This window comes from Dasypus novemcinctus, chromosome 1, assembly GCF_030445035.2.
Source record: "Dasypus novemcinctus isolate mDasNov1 chromosome 1, mDasNov1.1.hap2, whole genome shotgun sequence".
Taxonomy (NCBI): domain Eukaryota; kingdom Metazoa; phylum Chordata; class Mammalia; order Cingulata; family Dasypodidae; genus Dasypus; species Dasypus novemcinctus.
In genome coordinates this window covers 115,004,508-115,028,731 of record NC_080673.1, presented here as the reverse complement: position 1 = coordinate 115,028,731, position 24,224 = coordinate 115,004,508, and the positions used below count along the sequence as shown (strand labels likewise).

At 37.9% G+C, this 24,224-nt stretch overlaps 1 protein-coding gene across 8 annotated transcripts in view; it reads left to right on the top strand.

Annotated features, from left to right (window-relative positions):
- The window catches only part of HERC3 (HECT and RLD domain containing E3 ubiquitin protein ligase 3), a 130,216-nt gene that overhangs the window by 85,849 nt on the left and 20,143 nt on the right, over positions 1–24,224 (top strand). For all 8 annotated transcript variants that reach the window (XM_004480548.4, XM_023585243.2, XM_004480551.4 and 5 more), the window contains 2 exons: positions 2,349–2,415; positions 3,387–3,469. In XM_004480548.4, coding sequence (XP_004480605.1) covers positions 2,349–2,415; positions 3,387–3,469 — 150 coding nt within the window. The remainder of the gene's footprint in view (positions 1–2,348; positions 2,416–3,386; positions 3,470–24,224) is intronic.

The following is a 24,224-nucleotide window of genomic DNA, read 5'->3' as shown; positions in this document are numbered from 1 at the left end:
ACTCTCATATTGTTCACTCATTGTTTTCATGATATCCAATAGTTCTTTCTCTGTACTTTCCTTCATCTCTTTAAGCATTTTTAAGATAGTTTTTAAAGGTGTTTGGTATGTCCATTTTCTCATCTTCTTTGTTGGTATTTTCTGAATCTGTATCCTCTTCCTTTGGATGGGCCATGATTTCCTGTTCATTTGTCTTGTACTCTTATTGCACACTATATTTTAACATTTTAAAATGTTAACTCTGGGATTTACTCCCTGGAATGTCTGTTTCCTGGTTTTGTAAACAACTGGTGATAAAACAGAGATTTCTTGAGTTTCAGTCCCCCATCAGCAAGGTCTGCCCAATGTGACTGTACTTTGCAGGGTTTTTCTTGTCTTACTTGGCCTTTGTCTTGTCCTGGGCTCTTTAAATGTTTTGCAGTTCTCCTTTTACAGGAGTTTGTTTTTCCCCTCTGTTTCTCAGGGTGCAAACCTCCCTCTCCCGGGTATCTGAAGCCAGCTGGACTTTGACCAGACTGTCCATCTCTAGAGTTTTTTATACTCCTTTTTTATCCTGAAGGGCAATTCTGGAAGGAGAGTCACTCTGGGGAGGCCTTTCCCAGTTTGTTCTTTTGCAGCCAAAACAGGGCCAGTGACCCATGAAGGGTGTGTAGTCAATCTCCAAAGTGGCTTGTGGAGCGGGACAGGAAGGGTGCCAAAAATTTCTGTGATGGCTCCCCAAAGCTGAGCAAACACAGCCTTCCTGCTTACTTTCCCCTGCAGACCTGAGGAAGCCCTGAGTCTTTAAATCTCCACCACCTCCTCCCCTGACCAGAAGGTTTGAAACAGTGGCTGCAAAACAGTTCTGCCCTTAGAGCTAGGGCCAGCGACGCAAATTCTCTAATTGAAAGCCATGATCAGTGCTTGGCTGTGCACAGCTTGTTCTTGGGCAAAAGGGTTTTTATGTCCCTGTCAATAGCAGCTAGCTAAGGACTGGACTTCTGGCAACCTGCAGCAAGAGTGGGGGATGGGCACCAGTAGCTGCCACAAGGAGAGAGCAATTTATAGATCTTTACTGTAATTTATCTGCCTCTTCCTCCTTCTCTTCCCTGGACTGTACAATGTTTTTCTGGTCTCTGGAGTTTCAAAATAGTTGTTTTGGATAGTTCCTGCCTGTTTAGTAGTTGTCTTGGTGGAAGGACTGAGTCCTGGAGCTCCCTACTCCACCATTTTCCCTGTAAGTCCTTTTCTTCATTAATTTTTGGCACCATAAGATCAAGCATGTAAAAAAGATACTGTATGACTTTCTCTAAATAGCATACCCATTTTTTCTTCAACAGGAGAGAGCATCCCTTTTTATAGAGAAAGAGGTACTGATTTTCAGAAGGAGTTAGAGGAGGTGTAATCTCTAAGGTACCCTCTGGAAATGAGGCAGGCCTGCCTCCAGGATAGAACCAATACCGAGAAAACACAAAGGATAGAAGGGATGGGAACCAAAAGAGAGAAGACGAGAAACTTTAGGAGTTAATACTAAAAAATAGCAGAAAAGATCTAGGCAAGGGTTAATTTTTTGCTCACTGAAAGAGAAGGCTAAGAGTGACAGAAATGTGTGCTATTTACTTTGCCAGCCTGGGTGAGAGTTCTATATTTCAAATAATGATTCTGATTGGCCAACTGGTAGAAGATTTACATTTTACTCTAGGAATTTTCTTCCTGGGCAATTGAATTCCTGGTGGAATTGTAAGACTTGGAGCCTACCTTAAAGAAGAATATATGAATGAAGTCTAGTTATAAGAATGTATTCTCTTGAGAGCTAGGATATGATCATTGTTGGTATAAAAGCACAATTCTTCTTTTAAGAGTATATTTTTCAGTGTCCTTTAGTGTGACAGACTATCTTTACTGTACAGAGAATTTTCACTAACAAGTAAGCCGGTAAGGTTTCTAGTAGATGAGTTGATTTTGTGGCCTTTTTTTTTTTTTTTTTGGTAAGGGTTATTCTACTAATGCATATGGATGAAGCTAGTCTATAGGTTTCCTGCAGTCCATCTCCTCCTGTATCTACTTCCAAGCAGTATCAGGGTTAAGAGAATACAAGTGTATCAGATATAAACCCATCTTGAGGTTCTTTATAAGTCCAGTATGGTTTATCAGTGTGAAAAGGGATCAATTAATGACTTTCTTACAGGTCTACTGAGATAATTCTTTTAAAGATATAGGTGCATGCTTTTCTGTCAGTCTGGATTTATGTTCCTTCTAGAATGGTTTATAGTTTTTCCTTGCAAACACTCTAGATGTGTAATTGAAAGAAGAACATTTTTACAATATCTTACTTGCCTCTTTTGCTTTCTTGGTCATTCCATGATTAGGAGTCTTCAAGAGCTTTTGGATTACCCTGGGGAAGATGTTGAGGATACTTTCTGCCTCAACTTTACGGTAAGGATTTCCAGTTTTCTCATGATTGTGGCTCTCTCTTATCATGTTTTCAAGTCATAATTAATACTAGTTCTTCTGCAAATCAGAGAGCAAATTCAGGGACTTATGAATCAAATTATTTTGGTGACATTGTCTTGACTGTTGTGTTGTTCAGTAAATATAGTGAATGAATACATGAACGACTAATCGGTACTAAAGAAAATTACAGAAACATCAATCATCTTTATTTCTGATACATATAAGGTCTTTCTTTTCTAGAGTTCATGTCCTTTCTCTTTAATTGCATTTATTGACAGCTCAGGTTGAAAGCTATCAAAACAAAAGATGTCTTTTTCATTTTATAAAAAGATGTATTTTATTTTTTTATTTTAATTTTTTTAAAGATTTATTTATTTTTATTTATTTCTCTCCCCTTCCCCTCCCCCCCAGTTGTCTGCTCTCTATGTCCATTCTCTGTGTGTTCTTCTGTGACCGCTTCTATCCTTATCAGCAGCACCGGGAATCTGTGTTTCTTTTTGTTGTGTCATCTTGTTGTGTCAGCTCTCCATGTGTGCAGCACCATTCCTGGGCAGGCTGCACTTTCTTTCGCGCTGGGTGCTTCTACTCACAGGGCGCACTCCTTGCGCATGGGACTCCCCTACGCGGGGACACCCGTGCGTGGCATGGCACTCCTTGCGTGCATCAGCACTGCGCATGTGCCGGCTCCACACGGGTTGAGGCCCAGGGTTTGAACCGCGGACCTCCCATGTGATAGGCTGACACCCCATCCATTGGACCAAGTCCACTTCCCAAGATGTCTTTTAAGATGCAGATGTTTTCTTAGTTTTCTTCTCTTCTCCCAAGAATTTTGAGTGATAATAAGCAGTCACTAAGCTGTATTTGTTCTTAAAGCTTCCCTCAGTCATTTGGGTTCTAGAAAGATATATGGTAAACAAAATTGAAACATTTATTTTTTCTCACCTTAAATATAGATCTGTCGAGAAAGCTATGGAGTGGTTGAACAGAAGAAGCTGATACCTGAGGGAGACAAAGTGACCGTATGCAACGATAACAGGTCAGTCTTGACCTTTGCATTGTTATAGACAATGCTACTGCTTAATTTTTCTGCAATTTTGCTTTTCTTTTTCCACTTTAAACTTCTTATTTTGAAATAACCTCAAACTTACAGGACAGATGCAGAGATAATACAAACCCCATACAGAGAATTCCAACGTACCCCAACACCTGAGATACCCAGATTCACCAATTTTAACAGTTGGTCACATTTACTGTTGTTATTGTTTTTCTCGATCTATGTCTATTTTTCTATCTGTCTGCCAATCTATCTTCTAAACATTTGACAATAGATTTTATACACCATGCTCCTTGAATACTTAATACTTCCTTATACACTTCCAAAGAACAGTATTCACTGAGGTAACCTAAAGTGCATGTATCAAGTTCAAGAAATTTAACATTAAAATTTAAGTCTGTATTTCAGTTGTTTCATACATACCAGAAATGTCCATTGAGTCTTTTCTCCTCCATTGTTAGATCAGTTTCCCTCCAGGAACACATAGTACATTTAATTGTCATTATATTTTTAGCTGGCCACCCTCCTTCCCTTTCTTCTTTCCTTCTTATATACAACATATACTTTCCCATCTCAACCACTTCCAAACTGGGATAAATTCAGTGGGATTTTTCACATTCATAGTGTTGCTCTGCAGTTTCACTTTTAAGACCAAGACTGAATTACATTTCAATCTTTTTCCACAGAGGAAGTGAGGGTGATAGAGCAAGAATTTGCAGATTTTAATGAAGTTTTAGTAGAGAGCAAGCCCTGGACCTCGATACAGGAGATGACTGTTAGTTCTAGGTCTATGTCTTATTGACTTTGACCCCAAGCAAGTCCTTAAACTTTTTGAGCTCTGTTTTCTCACCTACAAAACAGGTATAGTGATAACTGACTACTCTGCCTACTTTTTGGAGTTGTTGTGAGAATAATGTGAGATTTATAGGAAAGAATTTTGGAATGAATGAAACTTACTGAGTGCCTGGCACAAAAATGCTAAAAAAAATATGAGTGAATAAATGAGTGCTATAAATTTGCTTACCATTACTTTTACTGCTATAGAAGTTATAATACAGGTTTTAAGTTTATTCTCTTTGCTTCATGAAAATCATTTCAAATACGTATGATTTTTCAGGATGATTTATAATCTGTTTTTTTTTTAAGGGAGAGAAAAAGATTCAATTTTGATTACTTTTGTATTAAATTATGAGGGAGCTTGCTAGTAATTTGCGTATTAATTCAGTTCACAAACATTGAGTACCTACTCTCTGTCAGGCATGTTGCTGGGCATATAGGAGATAAACTCTATCCTTGAGAATCTCAAGATTAGTGAGGAAGGATTGCTATAAGTGAGTTATTGCAATAGATTATGGTAAATGGGAGAAGAAAGTTATAGCCCAGTTGCCATAGAATCAGGAGGAGAAGCTCTAACACTTCTACTGAATACTGAAGAATGTGAACAGAGGGAAACATTTTAGGCACAGGGGTTAATGTGCATCAGCACTCTCAGGTTTGATGATGGAATTCTTGTGGGGTGGGGGTTCATTTATTGATGGAGTGTGGGTTTGATAACATTAGAGTAGAGGTTGTTGGATTAAAATATAGCTGATCTCTCATTTAGAAAGAAATAACTCTGGTGACCATATGGAAATAGATTTTGTGCAGGGAGACCCATTATGCAACTGTTGCCATAGCTCAGCTAAAAGCCAGAAGGAAGGCAGTGGGAGTACAGGGTCAATTACATATACTGGTTATGTAATCAGCAGAAGCCAGTGTCTGATTATATATGAATGGTACAAGAGAAGCATGTACTGATGACAGCACTGAGGTTTCTAATTGGGACAATTGACTGATAGACAACACAATCTGTAGAGCAGGTTTGAGGGATAAAAAGCATTCCATTTTGGATATGTTGATTTTGAAATGACTGTGGGATACCCAGGCAATTATATTTGGAGCTAGAAATCTACATGTATTTCAAGGGAGAAGTCTTATATGAATATTTTATTTGCTTAGTATCTTATGCCAACCTCAGTCACCAGTGGAAAGCATACAATTAAAAGTCTCTTATAATAAGAACCACAAAGAGGGAAGTAGTGAAATAAATAAGAGGTTAGGACAGGGAAAGTGTACATTTTTATATGTATTTATATTTATATGTATAAATTGAATAAATGGTGACTCTCAAGATGAGGATTTGTGGATCATAAGCCATATAGGCTAGAGTTAAAGCTTTTTCACCTACAGAAAGGTCTAGTGAGTGGGTAAGGAGGTGGGGAAAGATGAGAGATTGCATGTTCTCCACTTGGCAGAGTTGGGAGTGAAGGAGCCTTCATGGGGGAAAGCAAGGTTTCATTTGAAGTGTGGAAAAAGTTACAGATGTAGAGAAGTTGGTTGTTTTTTGTAAACATGTTGGGGAATTAAATAAAACAAATTTACTCTGGGCTGTAATTGAAATCTTACTCTAAGTAGTGGCAAACTTGCAAACAGAAATCCTACAAAATTCACTTTTTTCAAGTGATCTGCCCTGGCCTCCTTCCATGTACCTCTTTTGAGAACATTAAGGATAGAAAAATGAACAGACCTCTTTTTCCATTCTTTTCCATTTTTAAAGATGGCTAGAGCAAATATGGTCTAATGCAACATTCAGTAACCTCTTCTGTCACGTAAACCATCTAGACTATCTAGGAGGCTCTCAGGTTTGGGGAACGTGTGAGCTACAGTGCCAGATTTGTGACCTGATGCAGACTTCACCTCCCAACCAACAAAAACGAACTCTGACGATGACATTATCTTGACTCTAGGAATCTAATATATAGATTAATCTTGTCTCAAGTAGATGGTGTGATCAAAACACATTCTTGGTAAGAATCCCTTGGAGCAAGAAGTGGTTTTTCTCATCTCTGTAACATTGGTACTTTCTTAACAGCACATGGTTTTAGGAGTTTTTTTTTCTCTTCTTAAACAAGTGTATCTTTCAGTACAGTCTGGGACTGTTTTTAAGATTGGGAAATTTATGGCAGAACATAAAGTTGATTTGTTGGTCCAGATAATTTTCTCTTCCTTCCTAGTTTTGATGATTGTTTTTATAACACCTGTATGTATGTATATATATGTATACATATATAGTCTTAAGTCTTTCAAAGGTGCCTTAACTTTTGCATTAGGTTTCAGACAAGATAGGCACTTATTAAAAGCTAATAATGGGGGAAGTGGATTTGGCTCAGCTGACCGAGTGTCTGCTTACCACATAGGAGGTCCAGGATTCAAACCCAGGGCCTCTTGACCCGTGTGGTGAGCTGGCCCACGTGCAGTGCCGATGTCACAAGGAGTGCCTTGCCAAGCAGGGGTGTCCCCTGCATAGGGGAGCCCCACACATAACAAGTACGCCCTGTAAGGAGAGCTACCCCATGTGAAAAAAGCGCAGCCTGCCCAGGAGTGGTGCCGCACACATGAAGAGCTGATGCAGCAAGATGACGTGACAGAATACAGATTCCCGGTCCACTAACAAGAATGCAAGTGGACACAAAGAACACACAGTGAATGGACACAGAGAGCAGACAATGGGGGGTGGGGGTGGGGGAAAGAAATACATTTTAAAAATCTTAAAAAAAAAAAAAAGCTAATAATGGGAGAAGTAAGCAGCCTGTGGAAGGAGAAAATTCAGAATGTCTTCACACTTGGGTGAACCATCATAATACTCTGTTTGACACACTGTATGAAAAAGGGTGATCTAATGCAGGCAAAGGCATTTTATGGTATGGTCTGCAGTTGATGCAGTAGTTGTTGAGACTTAAAACTCTTTCATATATTTATAAAATTATTTCTCTTAGTATCTCTTTTGTCTCTGTCTCTGTGTTTGGGTCTGAGTTTCTCTTTCTTTCTGTCTCTGCTTCTCTCTCCATATCACTCTCACTCACTGTCTTTGTTTGAGTATGCCTTTGGCATACTCTTCTTGAGTCTGATTTGACTTCCTCTCAAATTCCTCTGAATTCCTCTCCAGAAAGTGGAGGCATAAGAGAGCTGGCTCCCTTCCACCCCTTTTGGAACCTGTAGTGTATGTGTACAGAGGGCAGTTTGTACATCCAAGCTCTGTACCCATCTCCCCAGACAACAGCCCTCTTTGGCTGTCCCTTATGCCTAGAGATATGCATACTGCTGGTAGTGTGTGCCATCATGATAAACCTTGGAATTAGTTTTGGAGCCATTTGGGGAGGGAATTTCAGGGTCCTTGGATATCCTGTAATGTGTTCTAGAAGGTCCCTTGGGCAACTTGGCCTGTGCGGAGGAGTGAAACTGGAGTAAGGCCAAAGAAAAGCAGGGCCTTTAAAGCATGGGGCCTAGAGAAGGAATGAAGAATGTGTGTAGTACTGCTTTTCTTTGGGGACATACAGACACAGCCGTTTTCCCTCAAGGCACTTTACAGTCCAGTGTCTGCTATGAGTCATACCTGTGATTTATATTTGAGAAAATAAAGAAAGGTCTTAAATAGTGCACTCTTGATCTCTAATAGCAAGATGAATAGATATTTTATTCCTTATCTTGTTAAACTAATTTTTAGCTTCTTGAATAAAGATAGTACACATATTATAGGTATGAAAGATGAATACTCTTTTCAGAGATCCCTCAGGCAGTTTTCAAATTCAACGTTATTGAATTTTCTTTTTTCAGATTGGACCATATATTTAGCATGTGCATCTCAAGAAATTATAACTTCCTAAAGTACATTTGGTGCCATCTCTCGATTCTTGTGAATATTAAATTCGTTAATAATATGCAAAACATTTAAATATTGCCAACCCAGGAAGCATCTGATAAATGTTAAAATAATTTTTTTATAAAAATATTTACATTTATTAATACATTAAGATAACCTATTGCAATATTCTCTCTTGGACATCTCTGTGCCTTTTCCCAAAGAAAGTAACTATATATCAAAGGCTCAATATATTCCCATTAACAGGCACCCTAGTTTTTTATGTACTCGTGATTCCTGTTATCTAGTTTACTTTCTTAATTCTGCTCCAGCAGATTTGTCTTCTCCCATCCCTGTTAACTTTTGTAATAAATGAGTTTTGCTGTTCAGGCTGAAATTTCTATGTTAGCCCTGACTGAAGTTGATGTACTAATATGCCTGCATTTGGGTGCCTTGTACAATGCATATCCTGTACTCCATGTATCATCTCTGTTGATGGCTACAACCACCTTGAAGTTAGAAATGATTTTTCTCATTTTACAGAAAAGGCAGAAAAGGTGAAATAAATATCCTATGGCTTTATGTATGTCTTCATAAACAGAAAAGGGGCAGAGCCCAGGCCTTGTGATTTCTAGACCATTGTATCCTCTTGAGGCTCACTATCCATTTGAATAATCATTATCTCAGTTTTACTAGCTTAACTTGCCTGAGACAACCAGGATGTGTTTATCTTTCAGGATTTTTGTGTTTCCATCTCAAAAGTTTTTGAAACTTTCTGTTAAGCTACTTTTTTTTAAAGCCAGTTTTTTGGGTTTTTGGTGTTTTTGTTTGTTTGTTTGTTTGTTTTTAGCATTTTTTTCTTTAGTTTCTAAGGAGCCTTAGATTCCATAAATGTTATATAGAAAATGTAGGGGATTCCCATATACCCTACACCCTTCCCCTCCCACACTTTTACCCATTAACAACATCTTTCATTAGTGTGGTACATTTGTTGCATTTAATGAACACAGATTGAAGTGTTGTTACTAACCATGGCTATAGTTTACATTATGGCTTACACTTTGCACTGCATAATTTTATAGGCTTTGACAAAACGAATAATGGCCTATATACATTATTGTAATATTATGCAATATAATTCCAGTGTCCACAAAATGTCCTATGTTATACCTATTCTTCCTTCTCTCTCCCCTCAGAACCTCTGGTGATCCCTCTCTTATATTAATGTTACAAGTTCTTCCATTGCTAGATAATAATAAGTCTACTTTAGTCCATAGTTGTATTCCCTCCTTCTGTCCTGTCCTCAGTCATGAGGATTTGGGGATGGTGATGCCCGCTTTACTTCTGATTGAGAAGGGCTTAGATCTCATGGGGCAGATGGGTGGAACTGTCTTGCTTGCCGTTGTAGATACTCTGTTTTTTGGAGTGTTGCCCATCATCATCCTTTTGTTAGTTGTCCTGGGTGAGTCCCATGAACTGGAGAGTAGGTATTAGCTGCAACTCTGCTGAGATTCAGGGCTCAATCAGCATATGAACAGCCAAAAGATTTAAGTCTCTGGGACATATATTTAATGGATATGGTGCTAATTATAGGTTCAAATAAATGGAGCATAAGACCCATGTGTAGGAAAATCATAAATGAGTCTAACCTTGATACCTTGGGGAGATGGGTTATATCTTCCAAGGTAAGGCTTGCCAGTGAGGTGCTGATTTTCTGGGGTTTCTGACCTGTCTATAGTGTCTAGATGTCTCTAGGGCCCTCAGGAGCCCCACTGTTTGAGGCACTGTTTACTGTGGTGTTCAATGAGATCCTCCTGAGACTTTCATATGTGTAACCTCTGGAATGACCTCCTGACTCACTTTGAAATCTCTTAGCCATAAAAACTAATTGTATTTAATACTTCCCACTTTTGGTCTAGGTCTTTTTCCAAGTGCATCATTAGTTGGCTCATGATAATAATCCCTCACTGCCAGGGAGGCTTATCCCTGGGGATCATGCCCCACGTCAGAGGGAATGTAGTGAATTTCTTTGCTGGGTTTGCTTAGAGAGAGGTCACATTTGAGCAACAAGATGGTTTTCAGGAGATAACTCTTAGGCCATATAATGCTAGGCTATGTTTCAATTTCACAAGAACAAGGTTCATAAGTACAAGCATCAATATCAAGGGCCTAGCATATTGGTCTGTCTTCCTTTGCTGGGCACCTCCCATTACTCTAGAGATTCATGCCACTCTGAGAATGTAGCTGGACTCCCCAGGATGGTAATTTAATATTCTGTTGGTTATTCTGTGCGTGTCTACTCACTGAGACAATACCCCATGGCCAAATGATCGCATTCATACTCCATAGACGCATGCCCCAGGTGCCCCCTCCCCACCACCCACACCCCACACTGGTGAGTCGCCCTGCCACAGTTGCAACCCTTCTATAATCCAAAACCTTCCCCCCAAAAAGCCACCAGCAAAAAATAATAAATAATTTTAAAAGAATTAAAGAGGTATAATTATATGCAGTACAATCATCCTTTGCAGGGTGTTTTGACAGACATATAGTTGCATACTTATTACAATAATTAAGCAGAATTGTTCTTTCTGCTACCCCCCAAAATATCTTTGTGTCCCTCTCCCCACTCCCACTCTGATCCCTGGTAATCCTAATCTGTTTTTTTCTCTTTAATTCTTCTTCATTCATTCATGCTATTGTATATATTAGAGTTTGTTCCTCTCTATTGCTGAGTAATATTCCATTTGAGTTGTTTCCAGTTTTTGGTGAGCATGAATAACTCCACTATGAATATTTATGTGACTACTTTTGTGTGAACATAAATATTTATTTCTTTTATGTAAATAATTAGGAGTGGGATTGCTAGCTAATATAGTAAGTGTATGTTTAACATTATAGGAAATGGCTACACTCTTTTCCAAAGTTGCTTCTTATATAAAGTTGCAGTTGCTACACTTCCTCACCAGCATTTGGTATTGTCAATATTAATTTTCTGTTCTAACAGCTGTGTAGTAGTATCCTAAATGACTAATAATATTGTGTATCTTCTCATATGCTTATTTGCAGTTCATATATCTTCTTTGATAAAGTGTCTGATCTTTTGCCCATTTTCTCAGTTGGGCTTTTTTGTTTTCTTTAAATATTCTTTATATATTCTGGATACAAGGGATTTTTGTTTTGTTTGTTTTTTAAATCAGGTATGCAAGTATTTTCTCCCAGTGTATCTTTGCAGTTTTATTTAATGGTGTCTTGAAAGAGAAGAAATTTTTAATTTCTGTTAAGTCTTTTTTGAATTGTGCTTTTGGTATCATATGTAAGAAATTGTTACTAAACCCAATTTCACAAATATTTTCTATTTTTTCTAGAAGTTATATAATGGTAAGTTTTACGTTTAGGTCTGTGACCCATTTTGAGCTCATGTATGTGAGATTGGGTCAAGTCTCATTTTTCTTATATATGGATATCCTGTTGATCCAGCAACATTTGTTAAAAAAAAACTGTCCTTTCTCTACTGACTTGCCTTTGCATCTTTGTCAAAAATCACTTGACCATTTTTGGGTCTCTATGTGGACTCTCTTATTCTTTTCCATTTTATGTATGTGTCTATCTTTTGACCAATACAACACCTGATTACTATAGCTTGATAGTAAGTCTTGAAATCAGGTAATATAATGTGAATCTCCTAACATTATTCTTTTTTCAAAAATTTTGGCTATTCTAGTTTCCTTACCTTTCTATATAAATTTCAGAATCAGTTTGACATGAGCTAGGTTGCCTTTTTAAAGATAGTTACTACAGTAGTTTGGGTACATTTCAAAAACAATTGGCAATTCATGCATTACCTGTTCCTTTAAGTTTATGTGTTTAAAAATTATGTTAACTGGGTAAGATGTCTCATCTTGTGGGCTTTATGTACTCTAGTACATAATTGGGGTTGCAATAGTTGTATATAGTGTACATGAGTTATTATGATATGAAGTCTTTTCTCTTGACGTATTGTAGCTTTTCGTTCAGCCATTACTTTGGACATGAAAAGAAGCAAAGCAAAAGAATGTGCGAGGACAGTTTGGTGAGGTGGTTGGGAGCACAGTTCTGTGCTCGTGTACCTGGCTTCAATTTCTGTCTCTGTTCAAGGACTAGTTGTTTACCTAGATTCATTTCTGTAATTGAAATAATGATCATACTGACCTCAAAAGGTTGGGTTTTAAATTGATTTTTATGTGTTTATTTTTATTGAGATATAATTGTCATACCATAAAATTCACTCAACATGTAGTTTTGAGTATTCGCTGAGATAATGTATATCTATGAACTTATTGCAGTGACAATAATAGTAAACACTTTAACTGATAGTGATCACTAACTAAGGAAAGAATGTTTTGGCAGCAATGCTAATTGACATATGGAGATTAAAGTCTATAATCAAAAGAACATATTGGGGCGGCGGACTTGGCCCAGTGGTTAGGGCGTCCGTCTACCACATGGGGGGTCCGCAGTTCAAACCCCGGGCCTCTTTGACCCATGTGGAGCTGGTGAATGCGCAATGCTGATGTGCGCAAAGAATGCCCTGCCACGCAGGGGTGTCCCCCGCGTAGGGGGAGCCCCACACGCAAGGAGTGTGCCCCATAAGGAGAGCCGCCCAGAAAGAAAGTGCAGCTTGCCCAGGAATGTGTCACACACACAGAGAGCTGACACAACAAGATGAAGCAACAAAAAGAAACACAGATTCCTGTGCTGCTGACAACAGAAGCGGACAAAGAAGATGCAGCAAATAGACACAGAAAACAGACAACCAGGGAGGGGGTGGGGAAGGGAAGAGAAATAAATATATAAATAAATCTTTTTTTTAAAAAAAAAAGAACCTGTTGGGTTTCAGGGAAGTAGTGCATTTTTTGCCTTTATTTTTAAAACTATACACTTAACCTATTTTAAAAATGAGAAAGAGACAGTTAATAGCTAGCATACATAAAATGGCAGAGCTGGATGCACTTATCCAATGTATTACACCATTGTCTTACGCTGCTTTTTTTTTTTAAAGGTTTATTTTTATTTATTTCTCTCCTCTTCCCCCTCGTTTTCTGCTCTCTGTGTCCATTCTTTGTATGTTCTCCTGGGTCTGCTTGTATAATCAGGCAGCACTGGGAAACTGTGTCTCCTTTTTGTTGCATCATCTTGCTGTGTCAGCTCTCCATGTACGCCACCTGCCACTCCTGGGCTGGCTGTGCTTTTTTCATGTGGGGTGGCTCTCCTTGCAGGGCACACTCCTTGCACATGGAGCTCCCCTATGCAGGGGCGCCCCTCCGTGGCATCCACTTCTTGGGCACGGCAGCACTGTGCATGGGCCAGCTCACCACACGGGTCAGGAGGTCCTGGGTATAGAACCCTGGACCCTCCATATGGTAGGTGGACGCTCTATCAGTTGAGCCACGTCCACTTCCCCCACTTCTTTATTTATTGGTGTGGTTGCTGATCTTGCAAAAAGTGCCTCCATGGAGGAAATGCAAGATGTTCAAATGCCGTTTTATTAAGTATTATATTGTAGTGATTGATAAATAGAAAATATCCATCTTTCTATTCAGATTTTTAAATTTTGGAGACACTTGTAAAATGCAGAAAAGTATAAAGGATAAAATGACAAACATCTTTGTATCTGCCATCCAGGATGTTTGCTTCATAATTTTCACTAAGAGAAAAAAGTTACAGATACCATTGAAGTTCTTTTTCCATGTTTCCTTAATTCCATTCCCTTCTTCCCACCTTCCTTTCCTACATAGACAAAATTCTTATTGTGCATTTGATTTGGGTTCTTTTATATTTTTATACTTTTATGGTAAATATGTATATTAAGACAAGTATCTTTTATACTAATAACTTTTATTTTAAAAACTGTATAGTCATTTCATATATGTATAACGTGTACAATTTCATATTCATAAACAAGATCTCATATGCATAAACAATAAATGATAATTGCTAACACAAAACAGTTACTCTGTACCACCGTTGATTCTAAGCACTTTACATGAACTCATTTAATCCTTACTACAGGCTTATGAGTTAGGTACCCTTATTACCCCCATTTTAAGATGAGATTGAGGCACAGAGCGATTACTTACTTAAGGTCACAAGTGGCAGAGCTACTGCCTCTCATAGATAGCATTCTTTTATTGCAATGATGAATATAGGCCATTATACATTTTGTCAAACCCTATAAAACTGTACAGTGCAAAGTGTAAACCATAATGTAAACTATAGACCTTGGCTAATAGCAATGCTTCAATATTTCTTTATCAATTGTAACAAATATACCACAGTAATGTAAGATGCTATTAATGGGGGAAAACGTAGGAGGGGGAGGGAATGGGGTATTTGGGAGTCCCTTATACTTTAAATGTAACTTTCATGTAATCTGAAAATGCTCTAAAAAAGTCTCAAAAACCCAGGAAGCGGACTTGGCCTGGTGGATAGGGCATCCATCTACCACATGTGAGGTCTGTGGTTCAAACCCTGGGCCTCCTTGACCCCGTGTGGAGCTGGCCCATGCGCAGTGCTGATGCGCACAAGGAGTGCCCTGCCACGAAGGGGTGTCCGCCACGTAGGGGAGCCCCACGCTCAAGGAGTGCACCCCGTAAGAAGAGCCGCCCAGCGTGAAAGAAAGTGCAGCCTGCCCAGGAATGGCATCGCCCACACGGAGAGCTGACACAAGATGACACAACAAAAAGAAACACAGATTCCCGTGCTGCTGACAACAACAGAAGCAGACAAAGAAGACACAGCAAATAGACACAGAGAACAGACAACCAGGGCAGGGAGGTGGGGGGGGGGGAGGGGAAATAAATCTTTAAAAAAAAAAAAACCAACTTGGCAGGAGGTGGATCAAGATGGTAGAGTGAGATGCCCACAGAAGCTTTGAAAAACCACTAAGAACTACCAGAAACATCTTTCTCAAAGCTTCAGAAAACAGTTAAAGGGTGTAGAAGCAGAGCGAGCACCAAAGAAAAAGAAACACAGTTTAAAAATGGTGAGAGAGAATTGTGGGAAGATGATAGAATTAAGAAGCTCCAGGAATCAGTCCCTCCACCAATACAACTATTAAACTAGCAGAAACTGTCTGAGTTAACTATTTTGAAACTCTGGAGTCTAGTGGAACAATGTATAGCATCCAAGAAAGAGCTGGAGAAAGGGATTGGTAAATTGTGGTAAATACTGGTAAATTTCACTATCTCCTATTCCCTAGCCTTGTAGCAGTCAGTAGTGGAGTGCTCACATGTGGCTCCTGGTACAACTTTTGGTGTCAGGGTGGAATATAAAGACCCAGTTCTCTAGAATCCAGGACTGTGTGGTCTGGTCATTCATTACTGCTTTTGATTAGCTACTTCAGAGTGCCAGGGGCTGGCTATTAGGGTAACTGTTGTTCCAACCCCTTTAAACAGAAGCAGCAGAGGATTTTTAAGGCAATATCCTTCCCTACAACTATGGAAAACTGTTAACAGGTCTGCAGTAATGGAGCAACTGTGAGGAATCAAGAAACTGAGCTTCAGAACCCTCCAGAGAAACTGCCCTTGCTGGCGCCTCTTCCACCTCCTGCATCTGGGAAGTTTTCTGCCATTATTTCTTTGGATAGTTCTTCTGGAGCCATCCTGCTCTCCCACAGCTTGTGATAGCTAAAGCAGTATATGAAACAAGTCAAAGCAGCCAAGACTTAGTTGCTTTTAATCCTACAATAGAGTACCCAGGAGAGTGAGAAAGTCTTATTTCAAAGGGATTCAGGGAGCATTTGAATTCCTATAAACAGGGCATTCCCAAGGCCACTAGCAAGTAAAAGCCCATATCAAGACACAGAACAGAAAACCCATGGAGGATGCTGCATTTTGCATCCTTCTTAGGCTGAACTCTGAAGGAAAACACCAATTTGCAAAGACTGAATGGTGTTTTTTTGGTTGGGTTGGTTTGGTTTTGTTAGTTCCTGGTGCTCAAGGAAAATCTCTGTAATACACAAGGTAGATACAAACTCAAAGAACAGACAGGTCAGTGATTAAATCCCAGAGTTAACACTTTAAAGTATTAAAATGTACAGTGTTCAACAAAACATGGTAAGACAAATAAAAAATGAAGGCCTATTCAAAATAAGAGGGAAAAATCCAGAAAATGTTAATGAAGAAGACAGGACTCTGGATATACCAGACAAAAGAGTTTAAAAACTGATCCTCAGTATGCTCAAGGAGATGAAGGGATATCCAGAGAAAGAACTAAGGGATATCAGGAAAACAGTGAATAAATGATAGGACAATCTCAATAAAGATTTAGAAATTTTAAAAACGTACCAAACAATAATGCTGGAGTGAAGACCACAATAAATGAAAAAACCTCTAGAGGGTTTCGGAAGCTTGGAAGAATGCTCTCAAGAAAGTGAAAAGATGACCCAAAATATGTGAGAAATATTTTTCCAATCATATATCTGATAAGGGTCTAGTGTATGGAATATAGACTAAATTATTTCAACTGAACAGATAAAAAGGCAGACAATCTAATTTAAAAATGGACACCAGAATTGAATAGACATTCTCCAAATGGTCAGTAAGTACATGAAAATATGCTTAACATTAGTAGTCATTAGTGAAATGCAAATCAAAACCACATTCATATATAATTTACACTCACTTTTATGACTGTAATGTAAAAAATTAAGTTTGGCTAGGATATGGAGAAATTGGATATCTCCTACATTACTTGTGAAAATGTAAAATGGTGCAGGTGCTTTGGAAAACTGTCATTTCCTCAAAACAATTGAACGTAGAGTTACCATATGACCCAGAAAATCCAGTCCTACATATATATCTAGAGAAACTGAAAATATATGTCCATGCAAAAGTTTGTACACACATGTTCATTGCAGCATTATTCAGAGTAGTCAAAAAGTAGAAACAACTCAAATGTCCGTTCACTAGTGAATGGATAAACAAAATGTGATGTATCTGTACAATGGAATATTATTCTGAATAATATTCTGAATAAAGTACTGGTAACGTGCTACATGGATGGATCTTGAAAACATGCTAAATGAAAGAAAACGGATGTAAAAAGCCCCATACTGTATGATTGAATTTGTATGAAAAGTCCAGAATAGGCAAATCCACAGGCATAGAAGGTAGATTATAAATTTCCAGGGACTGTGGAGAGGAGGGGGTAGGGAGGGACTGCTAATGGAAGTGGGGTTTCTTTTTGGACTTATGAAAATGTTCTGGAATTAGGTAGTAATAATGGTTGCACATCCTTCTGAATATACTAAAAATCACTGAATTGTATACTTAAAAGGGTAAATTTTATAGTTTGTGACCTGTATCCTTATAAAACATTTTCAAAAAACAAACAAAATTGTAAGATCTTGTGGCACCCTTGCTTGCCCCTCACCAGTTTATCACAGAGCTGTCCCCTACTGAGGTCCCTGATCCCTGTGTCACCCTCTTCCACATGCTGGATGCATATACGTTTGTGTCAATCTGGAGAACAGTCAAATTACAACTGCCTGAGGCAAAGGTTTGCTGGCTCTTGTGCAGTAGTGCAGCTGTTTCCTAGGGAAGTGGGGACATTTGAATTGGTGTAAATGGGTGATTCCTAGAGTCCTTGCCCACCTCTCCAACAAGATACATAAGTAGATCGTACTAGGAGAACAGTGCTTTTGCCTCTAGCTCCTAACTCGTTGTATGGCTAAAGTCTGAAGGAGAGCACTTGCTAGGCAAATCTGCAGAGTAGGGAAGGTGTTTTCTTTTTGTTGTTGTTCGGCATTTAAGGAAAGCGCCGTTAAAACTGTAGCTTGATATAAGCTTAAGGAACAGATACCTCAGAGTCTAAATTCCAGGGATAACAAATTAAAATATCAAAAAGCCCAGTTTTCAACAAAAGACATACAAAAACATACAAAAACAAGAAGTGGAGAAGATTAGAGCTTTAGAAACCATTAATGAAGACCAGATCTGGGCTATACTGTTGTAAAATTTGAGAGAAGTTTAATTATTTGAGTATAGAGAGGCCAGGACTCAGGAATGATTTTGAGAAGGAAAAATGGTTTATTGACGGCCGGCCGGACTCGGGAACTTTCTGTTTCAATCCCGAGCCCCGAACAAGATTTTCAAATGTCTTTTATACAGAGAGGAAAGGCCAAATGGTCCCTTTGTTTCAGTTCTCAATAGGCTTGAATTAGCATATGTATCTTCCACATCTTAGGTAAGCTTTTAACATGGACTCCAGACATTCTAGATAAGCTTTTAACATATTTGGTTTGCATTTCCTCTAAATACTTAAAGTTTATAGACCTTGCATTGTTAAACTGTTTCCTGGGACTGGAGTCCTTGCCATTGTCACTAAGGGCAGGACTGCAGCCTCTTACCGTTCCACACCCACAAGTCAAACAGCTTAAGTTATCTCTGAAGAGACGAAGAGCCTCCCACCCATAGCCCGCATCATTTCCCCCCTTTGCCAAAGTTTAACTTGCTAAGCTTTGGCATAATTATTGTTGGAGCTATGAGGTGGATGGCTGTTTGTTGTTTTGATTGATTAGTTATCAGTCTTTAGTGCATAATCCAGGACTGTTTTTAGAAGTGTAGAACTTTTCATTCTGGACAGCAGAATCTTGGGGCAGGGGCCTCCTGCAGTTATCCTGTGGTCACCAGCGCTCACATGGATTTCCAGTCAGGTTCCAGATCCATCTATTAATTTTATTTTACCCTTAAGGAGTTTACACCTTTAATTTAAAAGGGGTGCTGAAGGGAGATGATCTCTTTTCTGTAACTGCTTCCTGCTGGCCATGGGCTGTAGTCATTGCCTAATAAGGTGTAAAACTCTTATTAATTTATTTTAACTGGAGGAAGATGGATCTGGCATTCTGTATGAAGTTGGATGAAGTTTTCATATGGTTAATAAGATGTTCACTCTGAAAGAAACAAACATAATTAAAAATTTGGAATACCCGTTTTTAAAAGAGGACATTGGATTACAGAGGTAGACAAGGTTAGGTGCCTATAAAGATGGCATTCCTTCTTAAAAGCTGGTAGGAACAGCATATATATTCTTTTTTAAGTTATTCATCTTTAGAGAGAAATTGCAACAGACACTTAGCTTTGTCTGAAGACACATTCCAAGCTGTTCAATGATTGGCACTCATTCGCTCTGTCAGATGCTCCTTGTCAACTGGCACTCCTTGGGCAACTGGCTTCATTCAGGATTAGAACACTATGTTGGAAATTCTCTTAGTTTTCACCTGTGGGAGTGATCAGAACTACAAAATAAAGGTTTTTTACACCTTGGTTTTAATTGTACAATTTCTAGCAATTTTGAATTGTTCAATAGGTGACTCACCATCAGCAAGCAAGCCTCACCTTTGCTACACAGCAGAGTACAGTAGAATATAGTAAGTTGACTGAGACTGGCTGAGACTGCCACCTTATTCTATAGACATGTTTATTAACTGTTTAGAAAATGATTTTACCAGGAATTTAACATGTCTAATATACTTCTGCACTTGATCCAAAATAGAAAACATAACGTTATAATTATTAGGCATATATTTAGTATAGGATAAAAGTACAGCACTTAATATTAACTAATGTATTACTTAATGCATAAGGATTCAGAGTTGCAATTATTAGTTTTGAGTTTCAGGTTTGTAATACTTTACATGTTATCTCTCCATGAGAGCAGGCCATAATGCCAATTGTGTTTAAGTTTCACTTACAGTATCCTGGTATCATGGCTCCACTTAGCATGTTCTTCAATGCAGTGAGCAAGTTGCAGCATCCTTGATCTTAGAGAGATTTTCTGGTATTCTACTAGCCTGGTGCATAGTGCTCTCTGGCACCATGAAACAGTGCCAGTCTGGAGGCGATATCCATTGTACACTTGGCTCTACCGAGTCATTATTGGCTGCTGTGGGAGCTTGAAACTGCAACGTAGTTTCCATCGACTTCAGGAGCAGAACCAGAGGCTGATATAGCAAATATTTTTAATTGAGGGGTCAGTGACCAGCCTAGCCAATAACTCACATGGAGAGGCCACCTGTAATGTATTCAAGGCCTGGTTTGAATGCACAAGAGTTTGACAATGTTAAAGTTTATTCCTTGTTTTTATATATTTTAAACAATTTAATGCAACACATATATCAAATGACTGTTTACTTACACAATTTTACTGTGAAGATAACAGTAGGTACTTTACTTTAGTAATAGAGGAAAAATATTATTTTTCATTGTTAAAATGAAAACAGAGGATTTCCAATAGAATCAAGATAACTTTTTATTACCATTTACTTAAATATGTACTTTGCAGTGGCCTTCAGACAGGTTTTATTATCATTAAGTTATTTCTGCTACCAATACCAATCTAAGTTTTAGTTAACAATGACTTCTAGAACTAGAACTATTTAAACATTTTCAGTTTGGCGGATGTTTTACAAACTCTTTATAATTGACTATAACCACATTGACTAGATACCTAATAAACTTATTAAATTACAATTACTCAAGAAATTTATTTATTTAAGAGAGCATATCTACAATCTTTTTCCTTTAGCCTAATTTCACCAATGTGAACTTACAATTTTCATTACTCTTAAAGATTTCGTACATAATGTTAATTTAGTTTATAAATGAACTATGGGAGATTACACTCAAGTTAAATAAAATTGAAACCATAATCGTTTATGCAAGGAATGTTCTCTTTTCCCTTCCAGGAAGCTAAAAACTTTTTTCCTTTTTTTAAATTATGAAAATTAATAATTTAGAAGCATACTGACTACCAGGTTTTAAAACACATTACACAATTATTTAATTTTTTTAAAGCATAACCCAGGAAAGATCTTTCCGTAGTTTTTATGGACTTTCCTTTACTTACTGAAATTTGTTAACAAAGCCACTAATTACCTTTATTTTGTTGGAAAGAAATCTTCTGGAAGAAAATAAGGCTCACTAGATTGTGGAGAAGAAAAGAATTTATTCTCAATCTTGCAAGAAGGGGCGCAGAGCCAGATATGGCTGGTGCCCCAAGCAAAGAAAAATGACACAATTTATACCCCTAAGCCTAGCAGGCAAGCTCTTGCTCTGTTTTTCCATAGATTGGATACTTCAGAAGTTACAGCTTATCTGAGATTTAACTTTCCTACGCAAAAGTTTGTGATTTAACTGCTTCCTCTCACATTCTAACCATTTTAGTTTTTACCTGCTCCTCTTTGTCAAATAAGGAATAGAATTTAGTGCTGAAATGGCACCGACTTAGCTCCTTCTTGGGCATCCTTCCACTGCCCATAGGACTAACCTAAACTGGTCTCCTCCACTGCTGTCCAACCCGAGAGTAGGAGACTGAGGCAGCAGGCCACCAGGTTACATCAACATTTTTTTTTTCTTTATGTGAAAATTAACTTAATCTTTGTTTTTTTAAATTTTATGGCTGACAAAGGTTTAAACTGGGAAATTACCGGGGAAACTGATTCTTAATTCCCTAGCCTAGTAGATAGGTTTAATCTGCCACACCTAGTCTTGCCTTTAAAGCTTTTGCAAAGAGGAGGCCCTTTTCCAATTGTTTCTATAATCAGATTTCTATGACTTTTTCATACTGCTTAGTTTAATTTGGGCTTTAAGAATATTTATTTACATATATAACTGCATATTTAATTAACAATTTGAATAGAGCTCTTTTAAGAATTTTCATTTGTTAATTTGATATTATCCTGATGTATGAAGACATACACTGAGCAAATGGGCAGACACAAAGAGTTAGACATAGAAACAAAACTCATTGATATTATTTATAATTTGCATTATTTTATATACTGTTTAGCTTAATTTGGGGTCCCGAAATATATATTACTTATAACTGCATATTTAACCTCAACAATTTGAAAAAATAGGCAGACATGAATAGTTTGACACAACAACATAACTTTAGTTACTTTAAACTTCTAATTCTTACAAAACAAGTGTGACTGCAAAACATTTCAAAGACTCCTGAAACTCTTCTTAATTTGCACTATGACTGTGCAGTTTTACACAAGAATTTTCTTTCTTAATTAATGGATTGTAATAACCAAAATGTTCTCAATGCTTTAGCACTATTTTTTTGTTTCAGAACTTTATATTTTACTTTGAATTTAGCAGAATTTTGGATAAGCAACAAGATTAATTTTATATATATTTACTGAGGCTATGTGAAGCCTCAGGGAGACAGACTGGTTTCTCTCATGAATTACTACTCTTAGGAACACTGACCGTCAGGGCAGGAGACTTCTCCCCCTCTACCCCTCTTTTTGATTTTGGAGATAAAACTCCAGTGGTCATTTAACCTTATTCCATCAGGCAGCAATTTATTTAGTTTACACTTGAATTCATGAGAGAAAGGGTTACTAATACCAGGACAGGAGACAGTGATGTTCCAGCTCTTCTCAATTATGAAATAACCATAGGCAAAGGCAGGGGGTGAGGTTAGGCTTGCAGTAACCATAAACAAAGGAAAGGTTAGTTTAGAATTTACGCTTAAATAATAGTTTCAGCCTAAATTCACTCAGCTATAATTTCAATTATTATCTTGTCACTGTTTAATAATATAAATGCATTTATAAATGATTTTAACTCTTAGTTACAGTTTTTATTAATTTTTTAAAAACCTGTTAATTTTATAACACCTTTAAATACCTTTCATTCGACTTATAACATATTAAATGAACTTAACCATTACTTTAATTTTTCCTTTAAAGTAAAAGAATAAATCTCTTGCAGTTAGTTTGAAATAAAAAGCTACTTTTCAGGATTTGATTTCTAGAACATTATGTTCTTTTAAAAGAGGTAAAACTCTTCTTCAGACACTGAGGAAATGATGAGGTTAAAGCACAAGAAGCTATTTTGATAAAACAGATTTTCTTTGTATACTGATCTTACTCAATTTTAATCATAAAATTTTCCTTCCACAAACCTTCTACACTTTCAGTATTCATTCAGGTTTTGTCCCACACTCTACTCTTTCCAATAATCAATCATTTTATCTTAGGACAAAATCATCTTCTGTTTCCTTAACAATAAAAACACATTCCATATATCCCACATACTAAGTTACCAGGCAAACTTCTTACAACATATAATTGCCATTAATACTAAACAAGCTTGTTAAAATAATGAACTTTTCTTCACTTTAAATACTTAGTAGCATGTAATACCAGAAACAGTTTCTTTGGAAGCAAGTTGGCAGGGGAGGCTGGGTGCCAAATAAATTTGTTATAAAATTACCTTTTATTATTATTATCAATTCAGTTTTTGTTTAATAATGACTTTCTGCAATTAGCCATTTAAATACCTTAATTTAAACAATGCTTTGTAAAACTTTTATAATTATTTATACCTTTAAGACAAATTTTACCTTCACAGAACATATTCTCTTACTTAAAGTTACTACAATACCTTCTAAGAACCTGGGCAGAATGCAAACGTGTTTTGGCTTTGACACCCTACAGAGGGAACTTTACTGCACTTATTCTGATTCTGCTTTTTACCCCCTTCACGGCAGTTGGGTGCACAACAACCAAACAGGAATGCGGCTTAGGAATAGAAGGTGTGGACTCACTGGAAAGGGGCAAGCCGCTCCCCCCTTTCCAGCTTTCAGCCAAAATGGGCAGACAGAACCTACTCAAATTTGGCAACTCTCCCAGGGACCCAGCCACCCTGACTGGGACATCCCCAACAAACTTGGGTGCGTGGCGTGGACACAGACAGCCTCCAAGCCCCGGCAAAGGGCCAGACCAGAGACAAGACAGCAGAGCATGCACAAACATCTAGACTCCGCAAACATCCAGACTCCTCAGTTTTGCCCCATAATCATTTCACCCCCTTGCCAATGGCAAGGGAGGGTTCCAGGTCAGCTGTAATTCTACTTTACATAAGGACACAACTCCAACACTAGCATTGAGCTGACACAGACGGAAGCACAAAAGTCACTAATCTGACCCACAAGTTTATGTATATATATTTTCACCATGGCTCCCCCCACAGCCATCACAAACCTCAGAACACTTAACATTTG